The following is a 27,700-nucleotide window of genomic DNA, read 5'->3' as shown; positions in this document are numbered from 1 at the left end:
CAACCTAATACCCCAAAAGCCTTGTTTATAAACACTGCACACTTGAAAGTTCTGTGTACTTTGAAGGAGCAATCAAAGAAGAGTGGTCCTTATAGATGTCCTTATAGATGTACTACATCAAGTATGTATAGCTAAGAATGCTATTGGAATCTTGGGGTGTAATTCTACTCTCTCTCTCTTCTCTTTGGTTTCATTTATCATTACACTGAAAGCGTTGGACTAATGAGTGAAGTCAATAACTTGGACAGGACACACACTGAAACAAATCTCTTGAAATTGTAGTTACTAAGTAATTTGTATTCTTCATATATATGCTAAAAAAAGTTTTACTACGTAGCAAGCAACGAAAGATCCAGCGGTCGGGGAAAATCAAGAAAGACAACAATGAATCTTACGTGTGAATTTAAGGTTTAAGCATCATAAAAGAAACGTTGGAGAAACTTTTTCCATATCAAATTATTCATGAAAATTAATGTACCTATAGTTTGACATGCATGCCAATGATAATCTGAGTTAAATACGATGCTTTATCAAAATATAGCTTATTCTTAAAGAATTTGCTTTATGTTGAACCCTAGAAAGCATATAGTGTTACATACGAGATGAGCTCTTCAATGATTGAAAGGGAAAACATTGCATTAATTTAGGTTAACATATGCAAACAAAGACACAAGTTTAAGACACAACAAGAAACAAAAACAAAAAAAACAAGAAACATGACCAAAGCAACAAAAACTAGAAATATGAAACGAGAATGCAAAGACACAACAATAAAAACTTTATTCCAAGACACATTAATTTTATTATTCGACGGCTAGCTGCTTCATTAGGGATTGTCCGCACCATCAGACTCGCTGCTCTCTCCTTCATAGGTCTTCATCTCCCCATCGTCATCCTCAAGAAATGGCTCATTGCCACTCGTATTCGGATGTTGCTTACGTAACTCTCTATCATAATAAGCAATTTTCTTACTTGCATATGACTTTAACTTCTCAATCTCGGTTTGAGAAAGATCAGCAATCATTCTACTACCATTTTTGATTTGGAGCATGAGATTATCCATCTTCAACTCCTCGACAGCCTTCCGAGAAAGCTCTAGTTTCTTCTCGATCTCCTTGGTAATGGTCTTGATGAATGATGACTCTTCATCATCCGCCTTCATGTTCCTCTCGGTTTCCAGTAATGCGTTATAGCAGTCAATGAGAGATTGAGCCTCCTCCAGAGATGGCCACCCCACCAGCTTACCATTATTACGGTTGTAAAAGACCAAACATGCACTCGTATCACAAACGATGGTTAGTTCTTCAGCCATTTGAATCAATTCTTTCATCCTCCGCTGGCAAACAGTTGCTCTTCTCTTTCATTCCTCGACCCAAGCCAACTTCACTTTTGGTATTCCCATGGCTGTCGCTTTTAGTTCTATCTTTTATTTGTGATGTTGAAATATAGTCATGCACTTGTAATCTTATATATAGAGAGAGTGGAGTGGAAGAGTCAAGAACACAAAATGGACAACGTTGGGAATGTATTCAATTACCATTAATTTTCAACATATTTCATATAGTAGTACAGTAAATAATAATTTGACTGTACTATTTTGGTAATTGTTCAATTACCATTAATTTTGAATATATCTCAAATTAGTAGTCTAGGAATAAAAAGTTTGACTAGACTATATATTTTGCTGTGGTAATATCTCTATATATTAATTGAGAACCATTACAACATTTTTTGGTAGTCACGTGTTATCATTAGAATGATTCTTAAATTTTTTTTAAAAATATATTGTTCCATCTAAATATATAATAAACTTTTTATTAAAGTAACCAAAAATTTATTATTAATGTTTTTTATTATTTCCTTAAATAAAAAATTACGAAATTGCCTAATGTGGCTAAAGTATATATGAAAATTAATGATTTTGAATGATAAAGATATGATAAAAATTTAGTGTATCTTATATCATATTTGTTTAATTTAAAATATAAAAATAAATTAAATAAACACAATAACCATATAATAAAAATTTAGATTTTTCTGTATATGTTATATTTTGAATATTTTTTAAAACGACTATAAATTATAAAACTGTTAAAATTATCACATTCAAATTTTGTGATCCATGATTTATTTTTTTTTATAACAAGATACAGATGATTACAAAGTCATATAAGAAGAAACTCTCATTTAATAAGTATTAAGATTAAAAGATATATATATATATATTATTTTAAATTAAACTATATACCATATAAAATATAAAAATATTTTAATTTTGAAATTTACTTTCAAATTTACTTTTTTGATAAAAGCTTTGAACAAATATTGACAACTTAATTTTTTTAAGGAACAGAACATCAAACTACAAATATTATACAAAAACATAATGGAGTTGGAGAAGGTTTTTGAAAGGTGTCTATTTCAACACTGCTATCGCGAAGCTAATTCTTGTGCGGACACATTAGCTAAGTTTTCCCTTATTTGTAATAATCTATAAGGGGTGTATCATACATGTCCATCCTTCTTACTAAACTCTGTAATTGTTGACAATGATTAATAAAACAAAGATTAGACTAAAAAATAACTTAATTTTTTAAAAAATTAGAAATTAATAAACTATTAATCTCATAAAGAAAATTTTGTTATTAGTAATTTAATGTTTTTGCTATAAAAGATACAAATGATTAAAAAAATCATATGAGTAGAAAGCATAATTTAATAGATTTTAATATTAAAAATAAATTATATATATGTTGATATCATTTAAATTTAATTATATACAATATCAAATAGGAAAAAGATATTGTTCTGATTAATAAATTTATTTATATGTTCACACCAATTTAATTATATATGTAATAGTTACTGATTTTTTAATTTTTCAATATATATTTATTATTTTATGATATATAAAACAATATAATACATAAAATAGTTTATGTATATAATGTTCATCCTGCACAAGGCGCGGATCTTAACCTAGTATTAAATATATTGGTTGTTCTAATTATTAAGTCTAATGTTGATTTTTATTTTTTTGAAACACAACTTTTTCATTAACTTCAACTTGCTTGATTACAAATGACAGAGGGAATTGTCCGTCCTCTTTCGTTAAGTCTAAATGTTGATTTATTATCGTATTTTAGTATAGGTTTACTATTTTCGTAACACGCACGTTTAGTCAGAGACAAGAAAATCCGTAGCAAGCAAAGAAAGATCCAGCGTTCGTGGGAAAATCAAGAATGGCAATAAATAATCTTACGTGTGAATTTAAAGTTTAAGATCATAAAAGAAACGATGAAGAAAACTTCTCCATATCAAAAAAACTTTATGAAAATTAATGTACCTACAGTTCGACGTGCATGCCAATGATAATCCAGTTAAATACGACGATTTATCTAAGTATAGCTTGTTGTTCTCAAACAAGCAACTTGAGAGTGAAATTGAAGCTAGTCGTTCCTTGATTCAATCAGATACCGCACGGCAAAGAGTCTGTGCAAGAAAAGGTTTGTCTTTATCCGTTTCACGTCTCTTTAGCTGCTTTGATTCTCAAGAAACTTACATTAACCATAGTTATCTGAAAACCACCCACTCTTAGCTTCACATATGCCTTCTTAGTCTGATCTAATAATGATATGACTATCTCTATTTATGGCAGAAAATTCTCTCATAAGAAAATAAGATTCAGAGGCTTAATGACCAGGTCCAAGATCTAAGGAGGCAGTTGGTTCAATGCAGGAATGAAAATCAGGTCGAGTTGACGGAGCTAGTAACTGAGATTGATCAGCTGCCACTAAGTGGTGTCTAGTCCATTTTTAACAGGTACATTGTTTTCCCCTAGCACATGTTCCACATGTGGTTTAGTTCTTTCCTATTAAAAACATATGTTAAATCGTGCTTCAAGACTGAGACATCAGGGGCTGCTAGCTGGACTGGGATGGACTATCAAAACTTCAAGAGAAACTCAGAGATTTTCAAGCTCCACTAACTTTGTTATGTCACCACTTATGGCAGAAGGTTTAGCGATGAGGGAAGCGATTAGGAAGAGTAAGGAACTGGGGATCCGGCGACTAAAATGCGAATCAGACTCCTCACAGCTGATCAAAGCACTCAATTCATCTACTGAGCCTTTGGAGATTTATGGAATAATATATTAGAATAGATGCTAGCTCTTTTGATGCTATTTTTTTTTCTGTTGGATTCCTCGAGAGAGGAACGTTGATGCTGATTTCTTAGCTAAGGCGGCCTTACGCCATGTAACGACTGATTTAATCAGTTAGACATTTGTATTTAATCAATGAAGTTGCGCTCCAAAAAAAATCATGCTTCAAGAATTACCTATTTGATGGCTAGAATCAATTGCCAACTAATTTGATGCACTATGAGATATTGATCTTATTGGATATGACTAAGACAGAATATGGCAGCATGGTTTCTAAATTACTATCTGGTCCAGGGTTATCAAAATGATTTTCTCTTATGAATATCATACCTATTGATCAGAGCCACATGCATACTTGAGTGCTTTGCTTGCTGTCTAGACCTTTTACCTTAGAGATTTCAATAGATTTGTACATTGGAGAATTTGTTTTTTTTCTCCGGGAACACTGTTAAGGGGTAGTTGAGAACTTGTACATAGTCTGGCTAGATATTTTATAAAGGGAAGAACGAATTTGCTAGAAGATGAAACGTTTCTCCTACGTATATCCATGTCAAAGTTCAGTGGACACTTTATATATAAACCTTCATGAACACATTATGTAGTGTCTCTCTCTGAATATCTCTCAGTAGATATAGGTAAGTAGTTGCAATATCCTTCTGAAACTTGTTTAGCAGCGTTTTTTTTTTTTTGACTGGGGAACCCCCATAGCTTTCTCTGCATAAAGGTTTTACAGTAGAAGGTCATTTTTTTTCACCCTACTGAAAATCCTCATGAGTACTGTATTCTGAATCACATTTTTGGTGTGTGCAGATTGAAGCTTTCTCTCACACACTTCACAGGCTTCAAATGTTAATCAAGATTCTTTAATCAACCTAATACCAAAAGCCTTGTTTATAAACACTGCGCACTTGAAAATTCTGTGTACTTTGAAGGAGCAATCAAAGAAGAGTGGTCCTTATAGATGTACTACATCAAGTATGTATAGCTAAGAATGCTATTGGAATCTTGGGGTGTAATTCTACTCTCTCTCTTCTCTTTGGTTTCATTTATCATTACACTGAAAGCGTTGGACTAATGAGTGAAGTCAATAACGTGGACAGGACACACACTGAAACAAATCTCTTGAAATTGTAGTTACTAAGTAATTTGTATTCTTCATGTATATGCTAAAAAAAGTTTTACTACGTAGCAAGCAACGAAAGATCCAGCGGTCGGGGAAAATCAAGAAAGACAACAATGAATCTTACGTGTGAATTTAAGGTTTAAGCATCATAAAAGAAACGTTGGAGAAACTTTTTCCATATCAAATTATTCATGAAAATTAATGTACCTATAGTTTGACATGCATGCCAATGATAATCTCAGTTAAATACGATGCTTTATCAAAATATAGCTTATTCTTCAAGAATTTGCTTTATGTTGAACCCTAGAAAACATATAGTGTTACATACGAGATGAGCTCTGCAATGGTTGAAAGGGAAAACATTGCATTAATTTAGGTTAACATATGCAAACAAAGACACAAGTTTAAGACACAACAAGAAACAAAAAAAAAAAAAACAAGAAACATGACCAAAGCAACAAAAACTAGAAATATGAAACGAGAATGCAAAGACACAACAATAACAACTTTATTCCAAGACACAACAATAACAACTTTATTCCAAGACACATTAATTTTATTATTCGACGGCTAGCGGCTTCATTAGGCATTGTCCGCACCATCAGACTCGCTGCTCTCTCCTTCACAGGTCTTCATCTCCCCATCGTCATCCTCAAGAAATGGCTCATTGCCACTCGTATTCGGATGTTGCTTACGTAACTCTCTATCATAATACGCAATTTTCTTACTTGCATATGACTTTAACTTCTCAATCTCGGTTTGAGAAAGATCAGCAATCATTCTACTACCATTTTTGATTTGGAGCATGAGATTATCCATCTTCAACTCCTCGACAGCCTTCCGAGAAAGCTCTAGTTTCTTCTCGATCTCCTTGGTAATGGTCTTGATGAATGATGACTCTTCATCATCCGCGTTCATGTTCCTCTCGGTTTCCGGTAATGCGTTATAGCAGTCGATGAGAGATTGAGCCTCCTCCAGAGATGGCCACGCCACCAGCTTACCATTATTACGGTTGTAAAAGACCAAACATGCACTCATATCACAAACGATGGTTAGTTCTTCAGCCATTTGAATCAATTCTTTCATCCTCCGCTGGCAAACCGTTGCTCTTCTCTTTCGTTCCTCGACCCAAGCCAACTTCACTTTTGGTCTTCCCATGGCTGTCGCTTTTAGTTCTATCTTTTATTTGTGATGTTGAAATATAGTCATGCACTTGTAATCTTATATATAGAGAGAGTCGAGAGGAAGAGTCAAGAACACAAAATGGACAACGTTGGGAATGTATTCAATTACCATTAATTTTCAACATATTTCATATAGTAGTATGGTAAATAATAATTTGACTGTACTATTTTGGTAATTGTTCAATTACCATTAATTTTGAATATATCTCAAATTAGTAGTCTAGGAATAAAAAGTTTGACTAGACTATATATTCTGTTGTGGTAGTATTCCCTAAATATTAATTGAGAAGCATTACAACATTTTTTGTAGTCACGTGTCATCATTAGAGTAATTCTTAAAAATTTTAGAAAAATATGTTGGTCCACCAAAATATATAATAAGTTTTTTATTAAACTAACCAAAAATTTATTATTTATGTTTTTCATTATTTTCTAAAATAAAAATTACGGAATTTTTTAATGTGACTAAAGTATATATGACAATTAATGATTTTGAATAATAAAATTTGATAAAAGTTAGTGTATCTTCTATCGTGTTTGTTTAATTTGAAATGTTAAAAAAATTAAACAAATATATTAACCATATAATAAAAATTTAGATTTTTATGTATATTTTATATTTTGAATTTTTTTAAAAGGACGATAAATTACTAAAACTGTTAAAAGTATGACATTCAAATTTTGCGATCCATGGTTTAAAAATATTTTTATAACAAGATACAAATGATTACAAAATTATATAAGCAGAAAGTCTCATTTAATAAGTATTAATATTAAAAGATATATATTATTTTAACCTAACCTAGTATTAAATTAAATATATTGGTTGTTCTAATTATTATGTATAATGTTGATTTATTATCGTATTTTAATATAGGTTTACTATTTTCGTAACACACACGTTTAGTCAGAGACAAGAAAATCCATAACAAGCAAAGAAAGATCCAGCGTTCGTGGGAAATCAAGAATGACAAAAAAAAAATCTTACATGTGAATTTAAAGTTTAAGCATCATAAAAGAAACGATGAAAAAAACTTCTCCATATCAAAAAACTTTATGAAAATTAATGTACCTACAGTTCGACGTGCATGCCAATGATAATCCAGTTAAATACGACGATTTATCTAAGTATAGCTTGTTGTTCTCAAACACACGGAACCAAGTAATCCGAAGACCACCTGGGAGCATCACAGTATAGATCTCACCACCTTGTCAAGTGAAAAGACCTCAACCTGCATTCTAGGATGGCCAGACGTTTCTCTAAGGAGGAGAAAGGAAAAGGTCTAGTTTCTGAAGACAAAGAAACTTACATCAAGAGAATCAAGGTCCCATGCGTAGATAACTCAGCACTCATCAAGGAAAATGCTTTGACCCTTATTGGGAGAGTAACAAACCCAAAGGAGCAAAGAATCTGGGCCCTCATACCGGCGCTACCTCGCAAATGGCACCTACAAGGAAGAGCTACTGGGTCAGATCTGGGAAATGGATGTTTCCAGTTCAGATTTGAAAGAGAAGATGATTTACAAAGAGTATTGGACAACCGACCTTACCACTTTGCGTACTGGATGGTTATCATACAGAAGTGGGAACCTATCATCTCGGCCTCTTTTCCTTCACAAATCCCGTTTTGGATTCGCATCAAAGGTCTTCCCCTTCACTTCTGGATCGAGGAAATGATCTGCAACATTGGTAAAGATCTGGGAACAATACAGGACCATGAACTTACCAAGACAACAGCAAGAGTCAGAGTCCTTGTAGATGGACTTAAACCACTAACCAAAGAAGCTATTGTGGAATTCGACTCGGGGGAGGAAAGCATTATTTACCTGGAGTATGAAAAGCTGGAGAACCACTGTTCACGCTGCTATTTGATGTCTCACCTGAAGAAAGACTGCCCTTCTTACCTAATGGAAACACAACGAGAAGAAAGTCAACAGAGCGGAAAGCTTATAACCTATAAGAAGGAAGTCCTCCCTGAGAAAAACGGCATGCACCAGAGTAGTAGACAACAAAGCCCAGACAGATACTACAGGGAATACAACTCAAAGGCCACTGGTGAGGGTAGAGCTGATACGTTCCACGAAAGGGTAGACCGTCATGGTAACATCTTTGGCGCTAGAGTTGCTACCAAGCAGACCCGAGTCCCTCCACCACCAAAGGTTTTAGAAAATATAAGAGATGATCACCACAGTTGGAGAGGCAAGGGATTCGAATCGGAAACTGAAACTCAAATTCAAAGCTACAACTCCCCACCTTACACAAAGAGACGGGACCTAGGTAAAGAGAGAAACATGTTTACAAAGGCCCCCTTCCCCCAGAGAGGTCTCAGTGAATGGAGAGTTAAACCAACTGAAGCAGCACCATCATCAGACCGCAGAGTATCACCAGGTCGTATGAGTCTCCAAAATCATGTACTGCAGAACCCACAGGGGGAAGCCCCCCAGGAAGCATATAAGGAACAAACAGAATCTCAAATACTTAATGAATTAAATGAAGCAACGCTCTTGTACCTCAGCTGCCCAGACCCTACTGAAGCAGCAGCCAGGAGACAGAGGGTTCTAGCGGGTGATGCGATGGGTCAAACTCAAGAACGAGTGGCAAGTCTGTTGCGACTACAGGGCAGCTCGAGTGATCAGAGAAGGGATACTACTCAGAACCTACAAATCCCCAGTACTTCAAGCAAAAACAAGTAATGAGAGAATTACACGAGACCACAAAACAGTACCTCAGCTGTGTGGATCCAGTAGAAGCAGCGGCTAGAAGGCAACGAGTTCTTGCGGGAGATGCAGAAGGTCTGATGGAAAAAACTGCAGAAGCTATCCTAGCTAGATCAGCAGAACAGCGACGCTCACTATCTCCTTGGGAACGTGGAATAACACTACAAGAAAACAGCGGCATACTGAGGGAAAAAATCGTCGGTATGTCGTCGGAATAACGCTATTCCGACGACATACCGACGAAAAAAGTCCTCGGAAATAACTCCTCGGAAATTCATCTTTCCTCGGAAATCCCTCGGAAATTTCCGACGGAATTCCGAGGAAATGAATTTCCTCGGAATATTCCGAGGACTTTTTTCGTCGGAAATTCCTCGGAATATTCCGAGGAATATGTCATCGGAATATTCCGAGGGATACACTTCCTCGGAATATTTCCAAAATTCAAAAAAAAAATTATAAATTTATTTTTTAAATTGAAATTCAAAAATATAAAATTAAAATTGAAATAGAAAACATATTTAAAATACAAAAAAATAATAAAATAGTTTTTATAAATAAAAAAATGTTTTATAAATACAAAATTAGTTTTAATAAATATAAATATTTTTATAAATATGAAATCATCTTTTTATAAATACAAAATAGTTTTTATAAATACAAAAAATAATAAAATAGTGTTTATAAATAAAAAAAATGTTTTATAAATACAAAATTAGTTTTAATAAATATAAATATTTTTATAGATATGAAATCATCTTTTTATAAATACAAAATAGTATTTATAAATACAAAAAATAATAAAATAATGTTTATAAATAAAAAAAATGTTTTATAAATACAAAATTAATTTTAAAATATGAAATCATCTTTTATAAATCCAAAAAACGAATTTATATACAAAGAACGTTTTGTATATTTAAAAATAGTTTTTATAAATACAAAAATAAAAAATAGTGTTTATAAATCAAAAAAATGTTTTATAAATACAAAATTAGTTTTAATAAATATAAATATTTTTATAAATATGAAATCATCTTTTATAAATCCAAAATCGAATTTATATACAAAAACGTTTTGTAAAATCGAATTTATATAAACGTTTTGTAAATACAAAAATAATAAACAATTTATAAAAAAAGTTCTAAGTCAATTCAACACAACCAAATCACAATTCTAAACCTATTACACAACAAATCACAATCCTACCCAATCACCCTAACAAAAATCTATCAAAAAACTTCTAAAATCATCAAATCTACTTAAAAACCTAACAAATAGGACCTAAGAGAGTGGGATAAGGTCCTTACATGATTTGTAAAGGAATGGAAAGGATTCACCGGAGAGATCGTCGCGAGAGAAGGTGGAGAACGCCGGAAGGAGAGAGAGATCGCCGGAGAGGAAGAAGAGAGAAATGGGGAAGAAGATGCGGTTCGAGTTTATAAAACCTTGGGTCTGACGGATATTTTCCGTCGGAATTCCCTCAGTATTTTCAATTTCAATTTTCGCGAAATATTTGGCGGCTTGTTTGCCCGGTTAAATGAAAATATTCCAAGGAAATTCCGATGGCCACTTAAATATCCGTCGGAATTTCCTCGGAATATTTTCATTAATTCGAGGAAAAAGAATATCATGTGCATGTATTTCTATTAATTTATATTGTTCCTCGGAATTTCCTCGGAATATTCCGAGGAAATACCGAGGAACTAGTGTTTGGGGTTTCAAAACATCAATTTTTTTTGCCGTATTTCATTTCTTATACAATTGTAATGCATACCATTGAAGATTCTTTGTATAGATGAGAATAAACCATGAAATAACAAATTTCAAAACGAATTGTAAGTATTCCCTTTACCGTTCATTAAAGTGTATAAGTGTTTCTCTTATGTTGTGGGGATTTCGTTCATACAATCGGAAAAGTGTTTATTATAGGGTAATGAACAAATTTTTGACTTCATAATGAACGTAAGACACTTAATAAGGGTTATATAGGTGTTATTCAAACCGCAAAACGTTGTTTTCGGTTTAAAAACCCTATTTCCTCGGAATTTCCTCGGAATATTCCGAGGGAATTCCGAGGAAACCCTTTTCTTCCTCAGAATTCCGTCGAAATATTCCGAGAAAATTCCGAGGAACTAGTGTTTGGGGTTTCAAAACGTCAATTATTTTTTAAACGGATCGATCGATGGATATATGTCCAAAAACGCATCGATCGATCACTAAGATGGACCAAAGCGTAACAATGTGATCGATCGATGAGATTATCCCATCGATCGATCGAGGATATCAAGTGTTCCTCGGAATATTCCGAGGAAATTCTGAGGAACTAGTGTTTGGGGTTTCAAAATCTCGAATGTTTTTTTATAAATGGATCGATCGATGTATTTATGTCCAAAAATGCATCGATCGATCACTAAGATGGACCAAAGCGTAACAATGTGATCGATCGATGAGATTATCCCATCGATCGATCAAGGATATCAAGTGTTCCTCGGAATTTCCTCGGAATATTCCGAGGAAATTCTGAGGAACTAGTGTTTGGGGTTTCAAAATCTCGAATGTTTTTTTATAAACGGATCGATCGATGTATTTATGTCCAAAAACGCATCGATCGATCACTAAGATGGACCAAAGCGTAACAATGTGATCGATCAATGGGTATATGTCCAAAAACGCATCGATCGATCACTAGTTCGTCGGAATTTCCTCGGAATATTCCGACGGATTGATGTTTCCTCGGAATTCCGTCGGTATATTCCGAGGAAATTCCGAGGATTTCATTTTCCGTCGGAATGTTCGTCAGAATACCGATGTTTTCTTGTAGTGTAAAATCAATGAGCCCTCCGGGAATCGATTTTGACGTGGCTATGCAACCATCAGATATTGAAGATACACTCCCACCTGTAATGAGAAGAGCAGCACCGCATCAGGATGTTGATTCACTACCTGAGAAACAAGTACAGAGCCCAAACGATGGAATCAACTCTGGTAGACTCAAATCTATCATCGTAACTCCAACAGATGGCAGGAGTGAAGAGCAGGAAGAAGCACGAGAGGTGGTGGAAATTGCAGACGACGAAGAAACCCTCCTGCAGTTTCAAAGCAAGAAGAAGAAGAGGAGTTCAAACTCAATAATATTGAGGTCACCACGCCTATATCCTAGTATCCTTAGAGGCGCAAGCTCAAAGAAGAGAAAACTCTCGCAAATTCAACACTCACCGGGGAATGGAAAAAAGCGAGTGGATGGAGAGACCTCAAAGGGTTCCAAGACGTTAGCAATAACCAAGCATGGAGTAAGAACATGAACCACTGCCCAAACGACCGCAAAAAACCCTGCAATACAACTAATCCATGCAATGACAAGGAATCAGAAAGGAAACTGAGATTCACAACCTCAACAAGCTTCCACACATCAGCAAGGAAGGAAAGCAGTACCTCTGAGACAGGCACTGCATCTCCACCGAAGAAGAAGCAGGATTTTCGGTCTCCTCCTCCCCCGGCTCCTTAGCCGTTCTGAGCTGGAACTGTTGTGGGTTGGGGAACTCCATCACAGTCCAGCGGCTGAAGGAGATCCACAGACAGATTTCTCCAGACATTCTTTTCCTAATTGAAACGAAGAATAACTCTGAAATGGTCCTTGACACTCTGAAATGGCTACCGATTGAAAACCATCACGCCGTTCCCCCGCAGACACCAGGAGGTGGAGGTCTATTTCTCATCTGGAAGAAGGATATAGATCTCACAGTCAGGACAAGCACAAAGAACTTCATTGATACGGTGATAGTGGATAAAGGAAAATCCTATCAAATAACGTTTGTGTATGGAGAACCAGACCATACAAAGAGGCTATCAATCTGGAATGATATATCAGCTCTACAACCAACTACTGGATACCCGTGGCTCCTAATCGGAGACTTTAATGAGCTAACTGATAACAGCGAGAAGAAGGGCGGACCAGAGAGAGCAGAAGGAACGTTTTGCTCCTTCAGATCATTCCTATCAAGCAATGGGTTATTTGACGTCAAGCATTATGGTAATTATCTATCTTGGAGAGGAAAAAGAAGCACATACCTTGTTCAATGCAGGCTGGATAGGACTCTAAGCAACAGTGAATGGTTTGACACCTTCCCGTCTTGTCGATGCCAATATCTCAAGTTTGAGGGCTCGGATCACCGCCCCCTTGTCACGTTCCTAGATACAAGAAGGAAAAAGGGATCAAAGATCTTCAGATTCGACAGAAGATTAAAGGATAATCCTGAGATCAGAAAGCTAGTACAAGACACATGGAACGCTGCCCCCACACCTGGATGTGGAAGAAAGGCTCTCCTGCTGCAGGAAAGCAATTTGTAGATGGAGTAAGCTATTTCATGAGAATAGCAGAAGGACCCTAGAATCACTACGATCTCTACTTGATGAAGCTTTGTCTGATCCAATTCCAAATGATGAACTAATCCATGATCTCAACACAGGCCTCCTTAAAGCCTACAAAGCAGAAGAAGAATATTTGCGTCAACGTAGTCGACAACTCTGGTTAACGTTGGGGGACTCCAATACAGCTTATTTTCATGCATCTACGAAGGTACGTAAATCAGAGAATAGAATGACGGTGATAGAAGATGATCACGGGGTACCTTGGTTTGAGGAAAAGCAAATTACAGGAGTCATCTGCAAGTATTTCGACCAGATCTTCATCTCTGAGTATCACGACGGCCTGCAAACAATAGAAAAATCTCTCAAACCTTGTGTAACTGATGCGATGAATGAGGAACTCCTTAAAGAGCCAACATATGCAGAAATAAAAGATGCAACCTTTGCGATCAATCCAGATAAAGCCCCAGGCCCCGATGGCTTCTTTGCTAGCTTCTTCCAAGCTAACTGGGATGTAGTGGGACCAGACGTGACAAAGGAGATAAAGACGTTCTTTGAAACAGGAATCCTCAGGCCCTCGCAAAATGTGACACATGTGAGACTGATCCCCAAAATCACTGGAGCAAAAAGAGTTTCTGATTATAGGCCTATTGCACTATGTAACGTGTACTTCAAGATCATTTCAAAGCTACTGGCACTCAGATTAAAACCAACACTACAAGCTATCATTTCTGAGAACCAGTCAGCCTTCATTCCAGGCAGAGCAATCGCCGACAATATACTGATCACTCACGAAGTGTTACAGTATCTGAAGACATCTCAAGCAAAGAAGAAGTGCACAATGGCAGTTAAAACTGACATGTCTAAGGCTTATGACAGAATGGAATGGGAGTTTATTTCACAAGTGCTTAAACGGTTGGGTTTTCATGAGAAGTGGACTAATCTTATCATGCAATGTGTAACAACCGTATCCTACTCCTACCTAATCAACGACTCAGCACATGGCTCAGTTCTACCTAAAAGAGGAATCGGCAGGGAGATCCTCTGTCTCCCTATCTGTTCATTCTGTGCAGTCAAGTTCTATCGGGGTTGTGTCAAAAGGCTGAAAGAGAAGGTACCTTGCAAGGGATTCGAGTGGCTAGGGGAAGTCCGAGGGTCAACCACCTCTTGTTTGCTGATGATACGATGTTTTTCTGCTATGCTTCGCCTGATAACTGCAACAAACTGAAGGAAATCTTGTGGGAATATGAACAAGCCTCTGGTCAGAAGATCAACAAAGAGAAATCTGCTGTCACATTCTCCTCCAAGACGTCTACGGAGATGAGAGTACAGATTAAAACTCTATTAGGAATCAATAAGGAAGGTGGCACTGGTAAATACCTTGGATTACCTTAGCATTTCAGCAGACGTAAGAGAGACCTGTTTACAGCTATAGTCGACAGAATTCGTCAGCGAGCCTCCAGTCTATCAGCGAGATTCCTATCCAGAGCGGGCAAGCTCACAATGCTGAAAGCTGTCCTAACGTCTATCCCAACCTTCTCTATGTCGTGTTTCGAACTCCCTGTAAGTTTATGCAAACGGATCCAATCAGTTCTTACTAGATTCTGGTGGGATGATCCAAAAGGGAAAAGAAAATGTCATGGGTTGCATGGAGTAAAATCACTAAGCCTAAAGCAGGAGGAGGACTAGGGATCATAGATATTCAGACGTTTAACCAAGCTCTACTAGCTAAACAAGCATGGCGAATCCTCACTCAACCTCACAGTCTACTGGCTCGAGTTCTCCTAGGAAAATATTGTCACTCTAAATCTTTCATTGAAAGCGATACTCCAGCAGTGTGTTCTCATGGGTGGAGGAGTATCCTACATGGCAGAGACCTGCTAAAAGGAAATCTAGGGAGAGCTATAGGGAATGGTGAGACCACGAGAGTGTGGAAAGACTCGTGGATTTCTTTGGATTCACAATTAAAACCCTTTGGTCCCATCCCGGAAGAAGCGTTGGACCTTACAGTCTCTGATCTACTTACATCAGATATGCTATGGAACCAAGAGAAGATTGAATGTTACCTACCTCTTTTGACGAAGGAAATCCAACTCATACAGCCTAGTCTGTCCAAAGCGGAGGATTCTTTTGTTTGGCAACCACTACCATCTGGTGTGTACACTACTCGCTCAGGCTACTTCTCGGCAACAATGCAGACAGCTACGTTTCCAAACTCAATTGAACCAGGAACCTTTAACTGGATTAAGGATGTTTGGTCTGAAGCTTGTTCACCAAAAATGAAGCTTTTTCTGTGGTCTATCATCCAGAGAGATCTGCCGCTGGGAGAAAACCTACAACAACGAGGGATGATATCAGGATCTTTTTGTAGAAGATGTAATGAGTTAGAAACCGCAAGTCATACCTTCTTCCACTGTCCTTTTGCTCAGGAGGTATGGCAACAGATTCCCTTAAAGAACGCAGTTCACCTAGCTGCAGAGGCAACGTTTGCGGAGGCAGTTGTGGCCTTCAAACGAGCGATTTGTCTACCACCTACAGGAATCATGTGTACGACTCTCCCTTGGGTTTGTTGGTCTCTTTGGAATGCACGAAATCAATTAATCTTTGAAGACAAAACCCTTTCTTCTATAGAGACTGCATCAAGGGGGATGAGATTAGCAAGGGAATGGATAACAGCACAACACCCAAGCACTTTGAATCCAAAGCTCATACCTCGAATGACAAAAAGAATGAACCCAAGAATAGAGGACTCCTCAAGTTCGATTTGCAGAACGAACACGGCATGGAATATACAATCGAAGCGAGCGGGACTGGCATGGATCTTCTCTGATGTGACTGGGTCCTGGATTAATCAAGGTACAAGAACCATGAAACTGATCAACTCGCCTCTGATTGCGGAAGCTTTAGCTCTCCGATCGGCTCTTCTCTCCGCAGAAGCATTAGGGCTCTCAAAGCTCCGATGTTATTCTGACAACGCAACGCTCATCAGAGCTATCAACACTGACACGCAGATCAAGGAAATCTATGGTATCATCCAAGATATCAAGCTCATCTCCTCTGCTTTCGTCGCTATTTCCTTTAATCACTTTGCTCGATCTTTGAATGTGGAAGCCGACTGTTTGGCAAAACAATCACTTTCTTCATCTCTGTATTTGGACCCCTTTGTGGGCTGAACCTGGGCCTGAGGCCTTTCTCTTTTAATTAGTGAATGCATGTGTAACAAAAAAAAGCTTGTTGTTCTCAAACAAGCAACTTGAGAGTGAAATTGAAGCTAGTCGTTCCTTGATTCAATCAGATAAAGAGCAACATCATATACCGCACGGCAAAGAGTCTGTGCAAGAAAAGGTTTGTCTTTATCCGTTTCACTTCTCTTTAGCTGCTTTGATTCTCAAGAAACTTACATTAACCATAGTTATCTGAAAACCACCCACTCTTAGCTTCACATATGCCTTCTTAGTCTGATCTAATAATGATATGACTATCTCTATTTATGGCAGAAAATTCTCTCACAAGAAAATAAGATTCAGAGGCTTAATGACCAGGTCCAAGATTTAAGGAGGCAGTTGGTTCAATGCAGGAATGAAAATCTTGTTGAGTTGATGGAGCTAGTAACTGAGCTTGATCAGATGCCACTAAGTGGTGTCTAGTTCCATTTTACAGGTACATTGTTAGCACACTTTCCACATGTGGTTTATTTCTTTCCTATTAAAAACATATGTTAAATCATGCTTCAAGACTGAGACATCAGAGGCTGCTAGCTGGACTGGGATGGACTATCAAAAATTCAAGAGAAACTCAGAGATTTTCAAGCTCCACTGACTTTGTTATGTCACCACTTATGGCAGAAGGTTTAGCGATGAGGGAAGCGATTAAGAAGAGTAAGGAACTGGGGATCCGGCAACTAAGATGCGAATCAGACTCCTCACAGCTGATCAAAGCACTCAACTCATCTACTGAGCCTTTGGAGATTTATGGGATAATCTCAGATATATTAGAATAGATGCTAGCTCTTTTGATTTTATTTCTTTCTGTTGGATTCCTCGAGAGAGGAATGTTGATGCTGATTTCTTAGCTAAGGCGGCCTTACGCCATGTAACAGCTGATTTAATCAGTTAAACGTTTATTTTTAATCAGTGAAGTTGCGTTCCAAAAAAAATCATGCTTCAAGAATTACCTATTTGATGGCTAGAATCAATTGCCAACTAATTTGATGCACTATTCGATATTGATCTTAATGGATATGATTAAGACAGAATATGGCAGCATGGTTTCTAGATTACTATCTGGTCCAGGGTTATCAAAATGAATTTTCCATATGAATATCATTGCTATTTGATCAGACCTCGACCTTTTACCTTAGAGATTTCAATAGATTTGGACATTGGAGAATTTGGTTTTTCCCCCGGGAACACTGTTAATAGGTAATTGAGAACTTGTACATAGTCTGGCTAGAGATATTATAAAGGGAAGAACGAATTTGTTAGAAGATGAAACGTTTCTCCTAAGTATATCCATGTCGAAGTTCAGTGGACATTTTACATATACTTCATGAACACATTATGTAGTGTCTCTCTCTGAATATCTCTCAGTAGATATAGGTAAGTAGTAGCAATATCCTTCTGAAACTTGTTTAGAAGCGTATATGTTTTTTGACTGGGGGACCCCCATAGCTTTCTCTGCATAAAGCTGGTTTTATAGTTGATTGGCAATTTTTTTTACTCTACTGAATCCTAAGTACTGTATTCTGAATCACATTTTTCTGTGTGTGCAGATAGAAGCTTTCTCTCACACACTTCACAGGCTTCAAATGTTAATCAAGATTCTTTAATCAACTTAATACCCCAAAAGCGTTGTCTATAAACACTGCACTTGAAAGTTCTGTGTACTTTGAAGGAGAAATCACAGAAGAGTGGTCCTTATAGTAGTACTCTACATCAACTATGTATAGCTAAGAATGCTATTGGAATCTTTGGGGTGTAATTCTACTCTCTCTATCCCTCTCCTCTTTGGCTTTCTTTTATCATTACACTGGAAGCGTTGGACTAATGGGTAATTTGGACATTTTTGGGAAGACCAGAGTCTGCAAAAAATAGGACACACACACACACACTCTAAAACAAATATCTTGAAATTGTAGATACTGAGTAATTTGTAGTCTTAATTTAAATGCTAAAAAGAAAAAAAATTGCTACGTAGCAAGCAGCGAAAGATCCAGCGTTTGAGGGAAAATCAAGAAAGACAATAATAAATCTTACGTGTGAATTTAAGGTTTAAACATCATAAAAGTTTTTGTCAAAAAAAAAAAAAAAAAACATCATAAAAGAAACGATGAGAAAAACTTTTCCATATCAAACTATTCATGAAAATTAATGTACCTATATATAGCTTATTGTTCTCAAACAATTTGCTTTATGTTGAACCCTAGAAAAACATAGTGTTAAATACGGGATGAGCTCTTCAATGATTGCAAAGGGAAAACATTGCATTAATTTAGGTTAACATATGCAAACAAAGACACAAGTTTAAGACACAACAAGAAACAAAAAAAAAAAAAAAAAAAAAAACAAGAAACATGACCAAAACAACAAAAACTAGAAAAATGAAACGAGAACGCAAAGACACAACAACAACAACTTTATTCCAAGACACATTAATTTTATTATTCGACGGCTAGCTGCTTCATTAGGCATCGTCCGCACCACCAGACTTGCTGCTCTCTCCTTCACAGGTCTTCATCTCATCCTCTTTATCAGATGGATCCTTGATCCACTTATCCATCAAATAGACACTTCCCCCCTGTATCATTGGGAATCCAGGTGCCATTGGGATCTCACCACAAAGAGTTCGGAACTTCTTAATTGCATATGACTTTAACTTCTCAGTCTCGGTTTGAGAAAGGTCATCAAGCATTCTACCATTTTGGATCTGGAGCATGAGATGATCCATCTCCAACTCCTCGACAGCCAACTTCAGTTTTGGTGTTTCCATGGCTGTCGCTTTTAGTTCTATCTTTTATTTGTGATGTTGAAATATAGTCATGCACTTGTAATCTTATATATACAGATATTTGAGAGGAAGAGTCAAGAACACAAAATGGACAACGTTAGGAATGTATTCAATTACCATTAATTTTCAACATATTTCATATTGTAGTATGGTAAATAATAATTTGGCTGTAATATTTTGGTAATTGTTCAATTACCATTAATTTTGAATATATCTCAAATTAGTAGTCTAGGAATAAAAAGGTTGACTAGACTATATATTTTGTTGTGGTAGTATATTAAATATATTTGTTGTTCTAATTATTAAGTCTAATGTTTATTTATTATCGTATTTTAGTATAGGTTTACTATTTTCATAACACCCACGTTTAGTCAGAGACAAGAAAATCCGCAGCAAGCTACGAAAGATCCAGCATTCGAGGGAAATCAAGAATGACAATAAATAAATGTACGTGTGAATTTAAAGTTTAAGCATCATAAAATAAACGATGAAGAAAACTTCTCCACATCAACTTTATGAAAATTAATGTACCTATAGTTTGACGTGCATGCCAATGATAATCCAGTTAAATATGACGATTTATCTAAGTATAGCTTGTTGTTTCCAAACGAGCAACTTGAGACTGAAATTGAAGCTAGTCGTTCCTTGATTCAGTCAGATAAAGAGCAACATCATATACCACATGGCAAAGAGTGTGCAAGAAAAGGTTTGTCTTTATCCGTTTACTTTTTTTTTTTGAATGAATGTTAAATTTATTCATCATAAAGACCTATTTTACAATCAATGCATCGTTTGGGTGGAAAAGAAATAGAAACTAGGAAACTATTACAAACTCGCAAACCTATTTTAAATTTATCCGATTCACTTCTCTTTAGTTGCTTTGATTCTTAAGAAACTTACATTAACCATAGTTATCTGAAAACCACCCGCTCTTAATTTCACATATGCCTTCATAGTATGATCTAATAATGATATGACTATCTCTATTAATGGCAGAAAATTCTCTCACAAGAAAATAAGATTCAGAGGTTTAATGAGCAGGTCCAAGATCTAAGGAGGCAGTTGGTTCAATGCAGGAATGAAAATCAGGTTGAGTTGACGGAGCTAGTAACTGAGCTTGATCAGCTGCCACTAAGTTGTGACTAGTCCATTTTTACAGGTACATTGTTTTTCCCTAGCACATGTTCCACATGTGGTTTATTTCTTTTCAGTTAAAAACATATGTTAAATCATTATGCTTCAAGACTGAGACATCAGGGGCTGCTGGACTGGGATGGACTAACAGAACTTCAAGAGAAACTCAGAGATTTTCAAGCTCCACTAACTTTGTTATGTCACCACTTATGGCAGAAGGTTTAGCGATGAGGGAAGCGATTAGGAAGAGTAAGGAACTGGGGATCCGGCGACTATGATGCGAATCAGACTCCTCACAGCTGATCAAAGCACTCAATTCATATCTACTGAGCCTTTGGAGATTTGTGGGATAATCTCAGATATTAGAATAGATGCTAGGTCTTTTGATGCTATTTGGATTCCTCGAGAGAGGAATGTTGATGCTGATTTCTTAGCTAAGGAGGCCTTACGCCATGTAACGATTGATTTAATCAGTTAGACGTTTGTTTTTAATCAATGAAGTTGCTTTCCAAAAAAAAAATCATGCTTCAAGAATTACCTATTTGATGGCTAGAATCAATTGCCAACTAATTTGATGCACTGTGAGATATTGATCTTATTGGATATGATTGACAGAATATGGCAGCATGGTTTCTAAATTAATATCTGGTCCAGGGTTATCAAAATGAATTTTCCATATGAATATCATACCTATTGATCAGAGCCACATGCATACTTTTTTCTTGAGTGCTTGCTTGCTGTCTCGACCTTTTACCTTAGAGATTTCAATAGATTTGGACATTGGAGAATTTGGTTTTTCCCCCGGGAACACTGGTAGAGGTAGTTGAAAACTTGTACATAGTCTGGCTAGAGATATTATAAAGGGAAGAACGAATTTGCTAGAAGATGAAACGTTTTTCCTAAGTATATCCATGTCGAAGTTCAGTGGACACTTTACATATAAACCTTCATGAACACATTAAGTAGTGTCTGTCTCTGAATATCTCTCAGTAGATATAGGTAAGTAGTTGCAATATCCTTCTGAAACTTGTTTAGAAGCGTAATTTTTTTTTACTGGGGAACCCCCATAGCTTTCTCTGCATAAAGGTTTTACAGTAGAAGGGCATTATTTTCACCCTACTGAATCCTCATGAGTACTGTATTCTGAATCACATTTTTGGTGTGTGCAGATTGAAGCTTTCTCTCACACACTTCACAGGCTTCAAATGTTAATCAAGATTCTTTAATCAACCTAATACCCCAAAAGCCTTGTTTATAAACACTGCGCACTTGAAAGTTCTGTGTACTTTGAAGGAGCAATCAAAGAAGAGTGGTCCTTATAGATGTCCTTATAGATGTACTACATCAAGTATGTATAGCTAAGAATGCTATTGGAATCTTGGGGTGTAATTCTACTCTCTCTCTTCTCTTTGGTTTCATTTATCATTACACTGAAAGCGTTGGACTAATGAGTGAAGTCAATAACGTGGACAGGACACACACTGAAACAAATCTCTTGAAATTGTAGTTACTAAGTAATTTGTATTCTTCATGTATATGCTAAAAAAAGTTTTACTACGTAGCAAGCAACGAAAGATCCAGCGGTCGGGGAAAATCAAGAAAGACAACAATGAATCTTACGTGTGAATTTAAGGTTTAAGCATCATAAAAGAAACGTTGGAGAAACTTTTTCCATATCAAATTATTCATGAAAATTAATGTACCTATAGTTTGACATGCATGCCAATGATAATCTGAGTTAAATACGATGCTTTATCAAAATATAGCTTATTCTTAAAGAATTTGCTTTATGTTGAACCCTAGAAAGCATATAGTGTTACATACGAGATGAGCTCTTCAATGATTGAAAGGGAAAACATTGCATTAATTTAGGTTAACATATGCAAACAAAGACACAAGTTTAAGACACAACAAGAAACAAAAACAAAAAAACAAGAAACATGACCAAAGCAACAAAAACTAGAAATATGAAACGAGAATGCAAAGACACAACAATAAAAACTTTATTCCAAGACACATTAATTTTATTATTCGACGGCTAGCGGCTTCATTAGGGATTGTCCGCACCATCAGACTCGCTGCTCTCTCCTTCATAGGTCTTCATCTCCCCATCGTCATCCTCAAGAAATGGCTCATTGCCACTCGTATTCGGATGTTGCTTACGTAACTCTCTATCATAATACGCAATTTTCTTACTTGCATATGACTTTAACTTCTCAATCTCGGTTTGAGAAAGATCAGCAATCATTCTACTACCATTTTTGATTTGGAGCATGAGATTATCCATCTTCAACTCCTCGACAGCCTTCCGAGAAAGCTCTAGTTTCTTCTCGATCTCCTTGGTAATGGTCTTGATGAATGATGACTCTTCATCATCCGCGTTCATGTTCCTCTCGGTTTCCGGTAATGCGTTATAGCAGTCAATGAGAGATTGAGCCTCCTCCAGAGATGGCCACCCCACCAGCTTACCATTATTACGGTTGTAAAAGACCAAACATGCACTCGTATCACAAACGATGGTTAGTTCTTCAGCCATTTGAATCAATTCTTTCATCCTCCGCTGGCAAACAGTTGCTCTTCTCTTTCATTCCTCGACCCAAGCCAACTTCACTTTTGGTATTCCCATGGCTGTCGCTTTTAGTTCTATCTTTTATTTGTGATGTTGAAATATAGTCATGCACTTGTAATCTTATATATAGAGAGAGTCGAGAGGAAGAGTCAAGAACACAAAATGGCCAACGTTGGGAATGTATTCAATTACCATTAATTTTCAACATATTTCATATAGTAGTACGGTAAATAATAATTTGACTGTACTATTTTGGTAATTGTTCAATTACCATTAATTTTGAATATATCTCAAATTAGTAGTCTAGGAATAAAAAGTTTGACTAGACTATATATTTTGTTGTGGTAGTATTCCATATATCTATCTTATTAAAGTAGAAGTACCCATAAGTTTTGTTTGACAACTTTGATAGTACTAAAAAAACTAATATTGTTTGGAAACATGGATAGCTTAATAAGATAGATTTATTATTTCATGCTTAAAACTTTTAGTTTACACTAAATGGACTTATAATTCTCTTATATCTTTGACTCATTTTTGTATTGGTCCACCAATGATAATCAAATAATGTTCTTTGACATACGTACAAAACGTTTTATTCCGTATCAAACCAAATCATAAAAACCAAAACTGAAATATTTCTTAACAGTAATATTTTTTTAACAGTATCATTCTATAGACCCCCTGTTACACAATACAGTGAAAAAATACATAGTTTAAACATATAAACAAAAGTAGTCAAACTAGAACCGTTAACTTTTCGTTTTTTAAAGTTTGTATATACTGTAAAATATGCATTCGCGCAATCGCGCAGGTCAAGATATAATATTAATTGAGAAGCATTACAACATTTTTTCTAGTCACGTGTCATCATTAGAATAATTCTTAAAAATTTTAGAGAAATATGTTGGTCCATCTAAATATATAATAAGCTTTTTATTAAAACTAACCAAAAATTTATTATGAATGTTTTCCATTATTTTCTAAAACAAAAATTACGGAATTGCTTAATGTGACTAAAGTATATATGACAATTAATGATTTTGAATAATAAAGATTTGATAAAAGTTAGTGTATCTTCTATAATATTTTTTTAATTTGAAATATTAAAATAAATTAAACAAATATATTAACCATATAATAAAAATTTAGATTTTTCTGTATATGTTATATTTTGATTTTTTTTAAAAGGACGATAAATTACTAAAACTGTTAAAAGTATGACATTCAAATTTTGCGATCCATGGTTTAAAAATATTTTTATAACAAGATACAAATTATTACAAAATTATATAAGCAGAAAGTCTCATTTAATAAGTATTAATATTAAAAGATATATATTATTTTAAATTAAACTATATACCCTATAAAAATACATAAATATTTTAATTTTAAAATTTACTTTCAAAATTTTTTTTGATGAAAGTTTTGAACAGATATTGACAACTTAATTTTTTTTTTAAATTAAAAATTACTAAACTATTAATCTCAGCAAGAAAATTTTTTTATTAATAATTTAATGTTTTTCCTATAACAGATACAAATGATAAAAAAAAATTATATGAGTAGAAATATCATTTAATAGATATTAATATTAAAAATAAACTATATATATGTTGATATCATTTAAATTTAGTTATATACAATATCAAATAGAAAAAAAAATTTTGTTTGGATTAATAAATTTATTTATATGTTCACACTAATTTAATTATATATGTCATCGTTACTGATTTTTTTAATTTTTCAATATATATTTATTATTTTATGATATGAAAAAACATATAATATATAAAATAATTTTTGTATATAATGTTCATACCGCGCAAGGCGCGGATCTTAACCTAGTATTAAATTAAATATATTGGTTGTTCTAATTATTAAGTATAATGTTAATTTATTATCGTATTTTAATATAGGTTTACTATTTTCGTAACATGCACGTTTAGTCAGAGACAAGAAAATCCATAGCAAGCAAAGAAAGATCCAGCGTTCGTGGGAAATCAAGAATGACATAAATAATCTTACATGTGAATTTAAAGTTTAAGCATCATAAAAGAAACGATGAAAAAAACTTCTCCCTATCAAAAAACTTTATGAAAATTATATGTACCTACAGTTCGACGTGCATGCCAATGATAATCCAGTTTTTTTTTTTTGGCATCAATGATAATCCAGTTAAATACGACGATTTATCTAAGTATAGCTTGTTGTTCTCAAACAAGCAACTTGAGAGTGAAATTGAAGCTAGTCGTTCCTTGATTCAATCAGATAAAGAGCAACATCAAATACCGCACGGCAAAGAGTCTGTGCAAGAACCCGACTGAGTTGGGCGAGTGGTTAGAATTTCGTGGTTGAGGTGCCCATGGTGCCAATACGCCCAGGTTCGAAGCCTCACGCTGCAAACAATTCTCTCGGGCCACTGGGGCATTATTACATGGAGCTCGTCAGCGCCAGGGGGGGATTAGTCCCTTGGGCCTAGAAAGCCTTTGGAGAAACCCTGAATTCCTTAAAATTCAAAAAAAAAAAAAAAAAAAAAAGAGTCTGTGCAAGAAAAGGTTTGTCTTTATCCGTTTCACTTCTCTTTAGCTGCTTTGATTCTCAAGAAACTTACATTAACCATAGTTATCTGAAAACCACCCACTCTTAGCTTCACATATGCCTTCATAGTATGATCTAATAATGATATGACTATCTCTATTTATGGCAGAAAATTCTCTCACAAGAAAATAAGATTCAGAGGCTTAATGACCAGGTCCAAGATCTAAGGAGGCAGTTGGTTCAATGCAGGAATGAAAATCATGTTGAGTTGATGGAGCTAGTAACTGAGCTTAATCAGCTGCCACTAAGTGGTGTCTAGTTCCATTTTACAGGTACATTGTTAGCACACTTTCCACATGTGTTTTATTTCTTTCCTATTAAAAACATATGTTAAATCATGCTTCAAGACTGGGATGGACTATCAAAAATTCAAGAGAAACTCAGAGATTTTCAAGCTCCACTGACTTTGTTATGTCACCACTTATGGCAGAAGGTTTAGCGATGAGGGAAGCGATTAAGAAGAGTAAGGAACTGGGGATCCGGCAACTAAGATGCGAATCAGACTCCTCACAGCTGATCAAAGCACTCAATTCATCTACTGAGCCTTTGGAGATTTATGGGATAATCTCAGATATATTAGAGTAGATGCTAGCTCTTTTGATTTTATTTCTTTCTGTTGGATTCCTCGAGAGAGGAATGTTGATGCTGATTTCTTAGCTAAGGTGGCCTTACGCCATGTAACAAGTGAGTTAACAGTTAAACGTTTATTTTTAATCAGTGAAGTTCCGTTCCAAAAAAAAAATCATGCTTCAAGAATTACCTATTTGATGGCTAGAATCAATTGCCAACTAATTTGATGCACTATGAGATATTGATCTTAATGGATATGATTAAGACAGAATATGGCAGCATGGTTTCTAGATTACTATCTGGTCCAGGGTTATCAAAATGAATTTTCCATATGAATATTATTGCTATTTGATCAGACCTCGACCTTTTACCTTAGAGATTTCAATAGATTTGGACATTGGAGAATTTGGTTTTTCCCCCGGGAACACTGTTAATAGGTAGTTGAGAACTTGTACATAGTCTGGCTAGAGATATTATAAAGGGAAGAACGAATTTGTTAGAAGATGAAACGTTTCTCCTAAGTATATCCATGTCGAAGTTCAGTGGACATTTTTCATATAAACCTTCATGAACACATTATGTAGTGTCTCTCTCTGAATATCTCTCAGTAGATATAGGTAAGTAGTTGCAATATCCTTCTGAAACTTGTTTAGAAGCGTATATGTTTTTTGACTGGGGGACCCCCATAGCTCTCTCTGCATAAAGCTGGTTTTATAGTTGATTGGCAATTTTTTTTACTCTACTGAATCCTAAGTACTGTATTCTGAATCACATTTTTTGTGTGTGTGCAGATAGAAGCTTTCTCTCACACACTTCACAGGCTTCAAATGTTAATCAAGATTCTTTAATCAACTTAATACCCCAAAAGCCTTGTCTATAAACACTGCACTTGAAATTTCTGTGTACTTTGAAGGAGAAATCACAGAAGAGTGGTCCTTATAGTAGTACTCTACATCAACTATGTATAGCTAAGAATGCTATTGGAATCTTTGGGGTGTAATTCTACTCTCTCTATCCCTCTCTCCTCTTTGGCTTTCTTGTATCATTACACTGAAAGCGTTGGACTAATGGGTAATTTGGACATTTATGGGAAGACCAGAGTCTGCAAAAAATAGGACACACACACACACTCTAAAACAAATATCTTGAAATTGTAGATACGGAGTAATTTGTAGTCTTAATGTAAATGCTAAAAAGAAAAAAAAATTGCTACGTAGCAAGCAGCGAAAGATCCAGCGTTTGAGGGAAAATCAAGAAAGACAATAATAA

The 27,700-nt window shown here is 35.4% G+C and overlaps 4 protein-coding genes across 4 annotated transcripts; all 4 read right to left on the bottom strand.

The window, feature by feature from the left end:
• Positions 1-826: 826 nt before the first annotated feature.
• LOC125592795 (MADS-box transcription factor PHERES 2-like) lies at positions 827-1,312 on the bottom strand. Its single transcript, XM_048768209.1, has one exon. The coding sequence runs from the start codon at positions 1,310-1,312 to the stop codon at positions 827-829; it is 486 nt and encodes a 161-aa protein (XP_048624166.1).
• Positions 1,313-5,867: 4,555 nt separating this feature from the next.
• LOC125592794 (agamous-like MADS-box protein AGL80) lies at positions 5,868-6,443 on the bottom strand. Its single transcript, XM_048768208.1, has one exon. The coding sequence runs from the start codon at positions 6,441-6,443 to the stop codon at positions 5,868-5,870; it is 576 nt and encodes a 191-aa protein (XP_048624165.1).
• A 12,790-nt stretch (positions 6,444-19,233) lies between these two features.
• On the bottom strand, positions 19,234-19,539 carry LOC125592793. Its single transcript, XM_048768207.1, has one exon. The coding sequence runs from the start codon at positions 19,537-19,539 to the stop codon at positions 19,234-19,236; it is 306 nt and encodes a 101-aa protein (XP_048624164.1).
• Positions 19,540-22,741: 3,202 nt separating this feature from the next.
• Positions 22,742-23,227, bottom strand: LOC125592792 (agamous-like MADS-box protein AGL92). Its single transcript, XM_048768206.1, has one exon. The coding sequence runs from the start codon at positions 23,225-23,227 to the stop codon at positions 22,742-22,744; it is 486 nt and encodes a 161-aa protein (XP_048624163.1).
• Between the last annotated feature and the right edge of the window lie 4,473 nt (positions 23,228-27,700).

Source organism: Brassica napus, chromosome C9 (genome assembly GCF_020379485.1).
Source record: "Brassica napus cultivar Da-Ae chromosome C9, Da-Ae, whole genome shotgun sequence".
Classification (NCBI taxonomy): domain Eukaryota; kingdom Viridiplantae; phylum Streptophyta; class Magnoliopsida; order Brassicales; family Brassicaceae; genus Brassica; species Brassica napus.
The sequence above is the reverse complement of the archived record's forward strand: the minus strand, read 5'-3'. Positions and strand labels throughout refer to the sequence as shown.

Coding starts and splice junctions, on each gene's coding strand:
- LOC125592795 (XM_048768209.1), bottom strand. CDS start 1,312: ATGGCTGAAGAACTAACCATCGTTTGTGATACGAGTGCATGTTTGGTC.
- LOC125592794 (XM_048768208.1), bottom strand. CDS start 6,443: ATGGGAAGACCAAAAGTGAAGTTGGCTTGGGTCGAGGAACGAAAGAGA.
- LOC125592793 (XM_048768207.1), bottom strand. CDS start 19,539: ATGGAAACACCAAAACTGAAGTTGGCTGTCGAGGAGTTGGAGATGGAT.
- LOC125592792 (XM_048768206.1), bottom strand. CDS start 23,227: ATGGCTGAAGAACTAACCATCGTTTGTGATACGAGTGCATGTTTGGTC.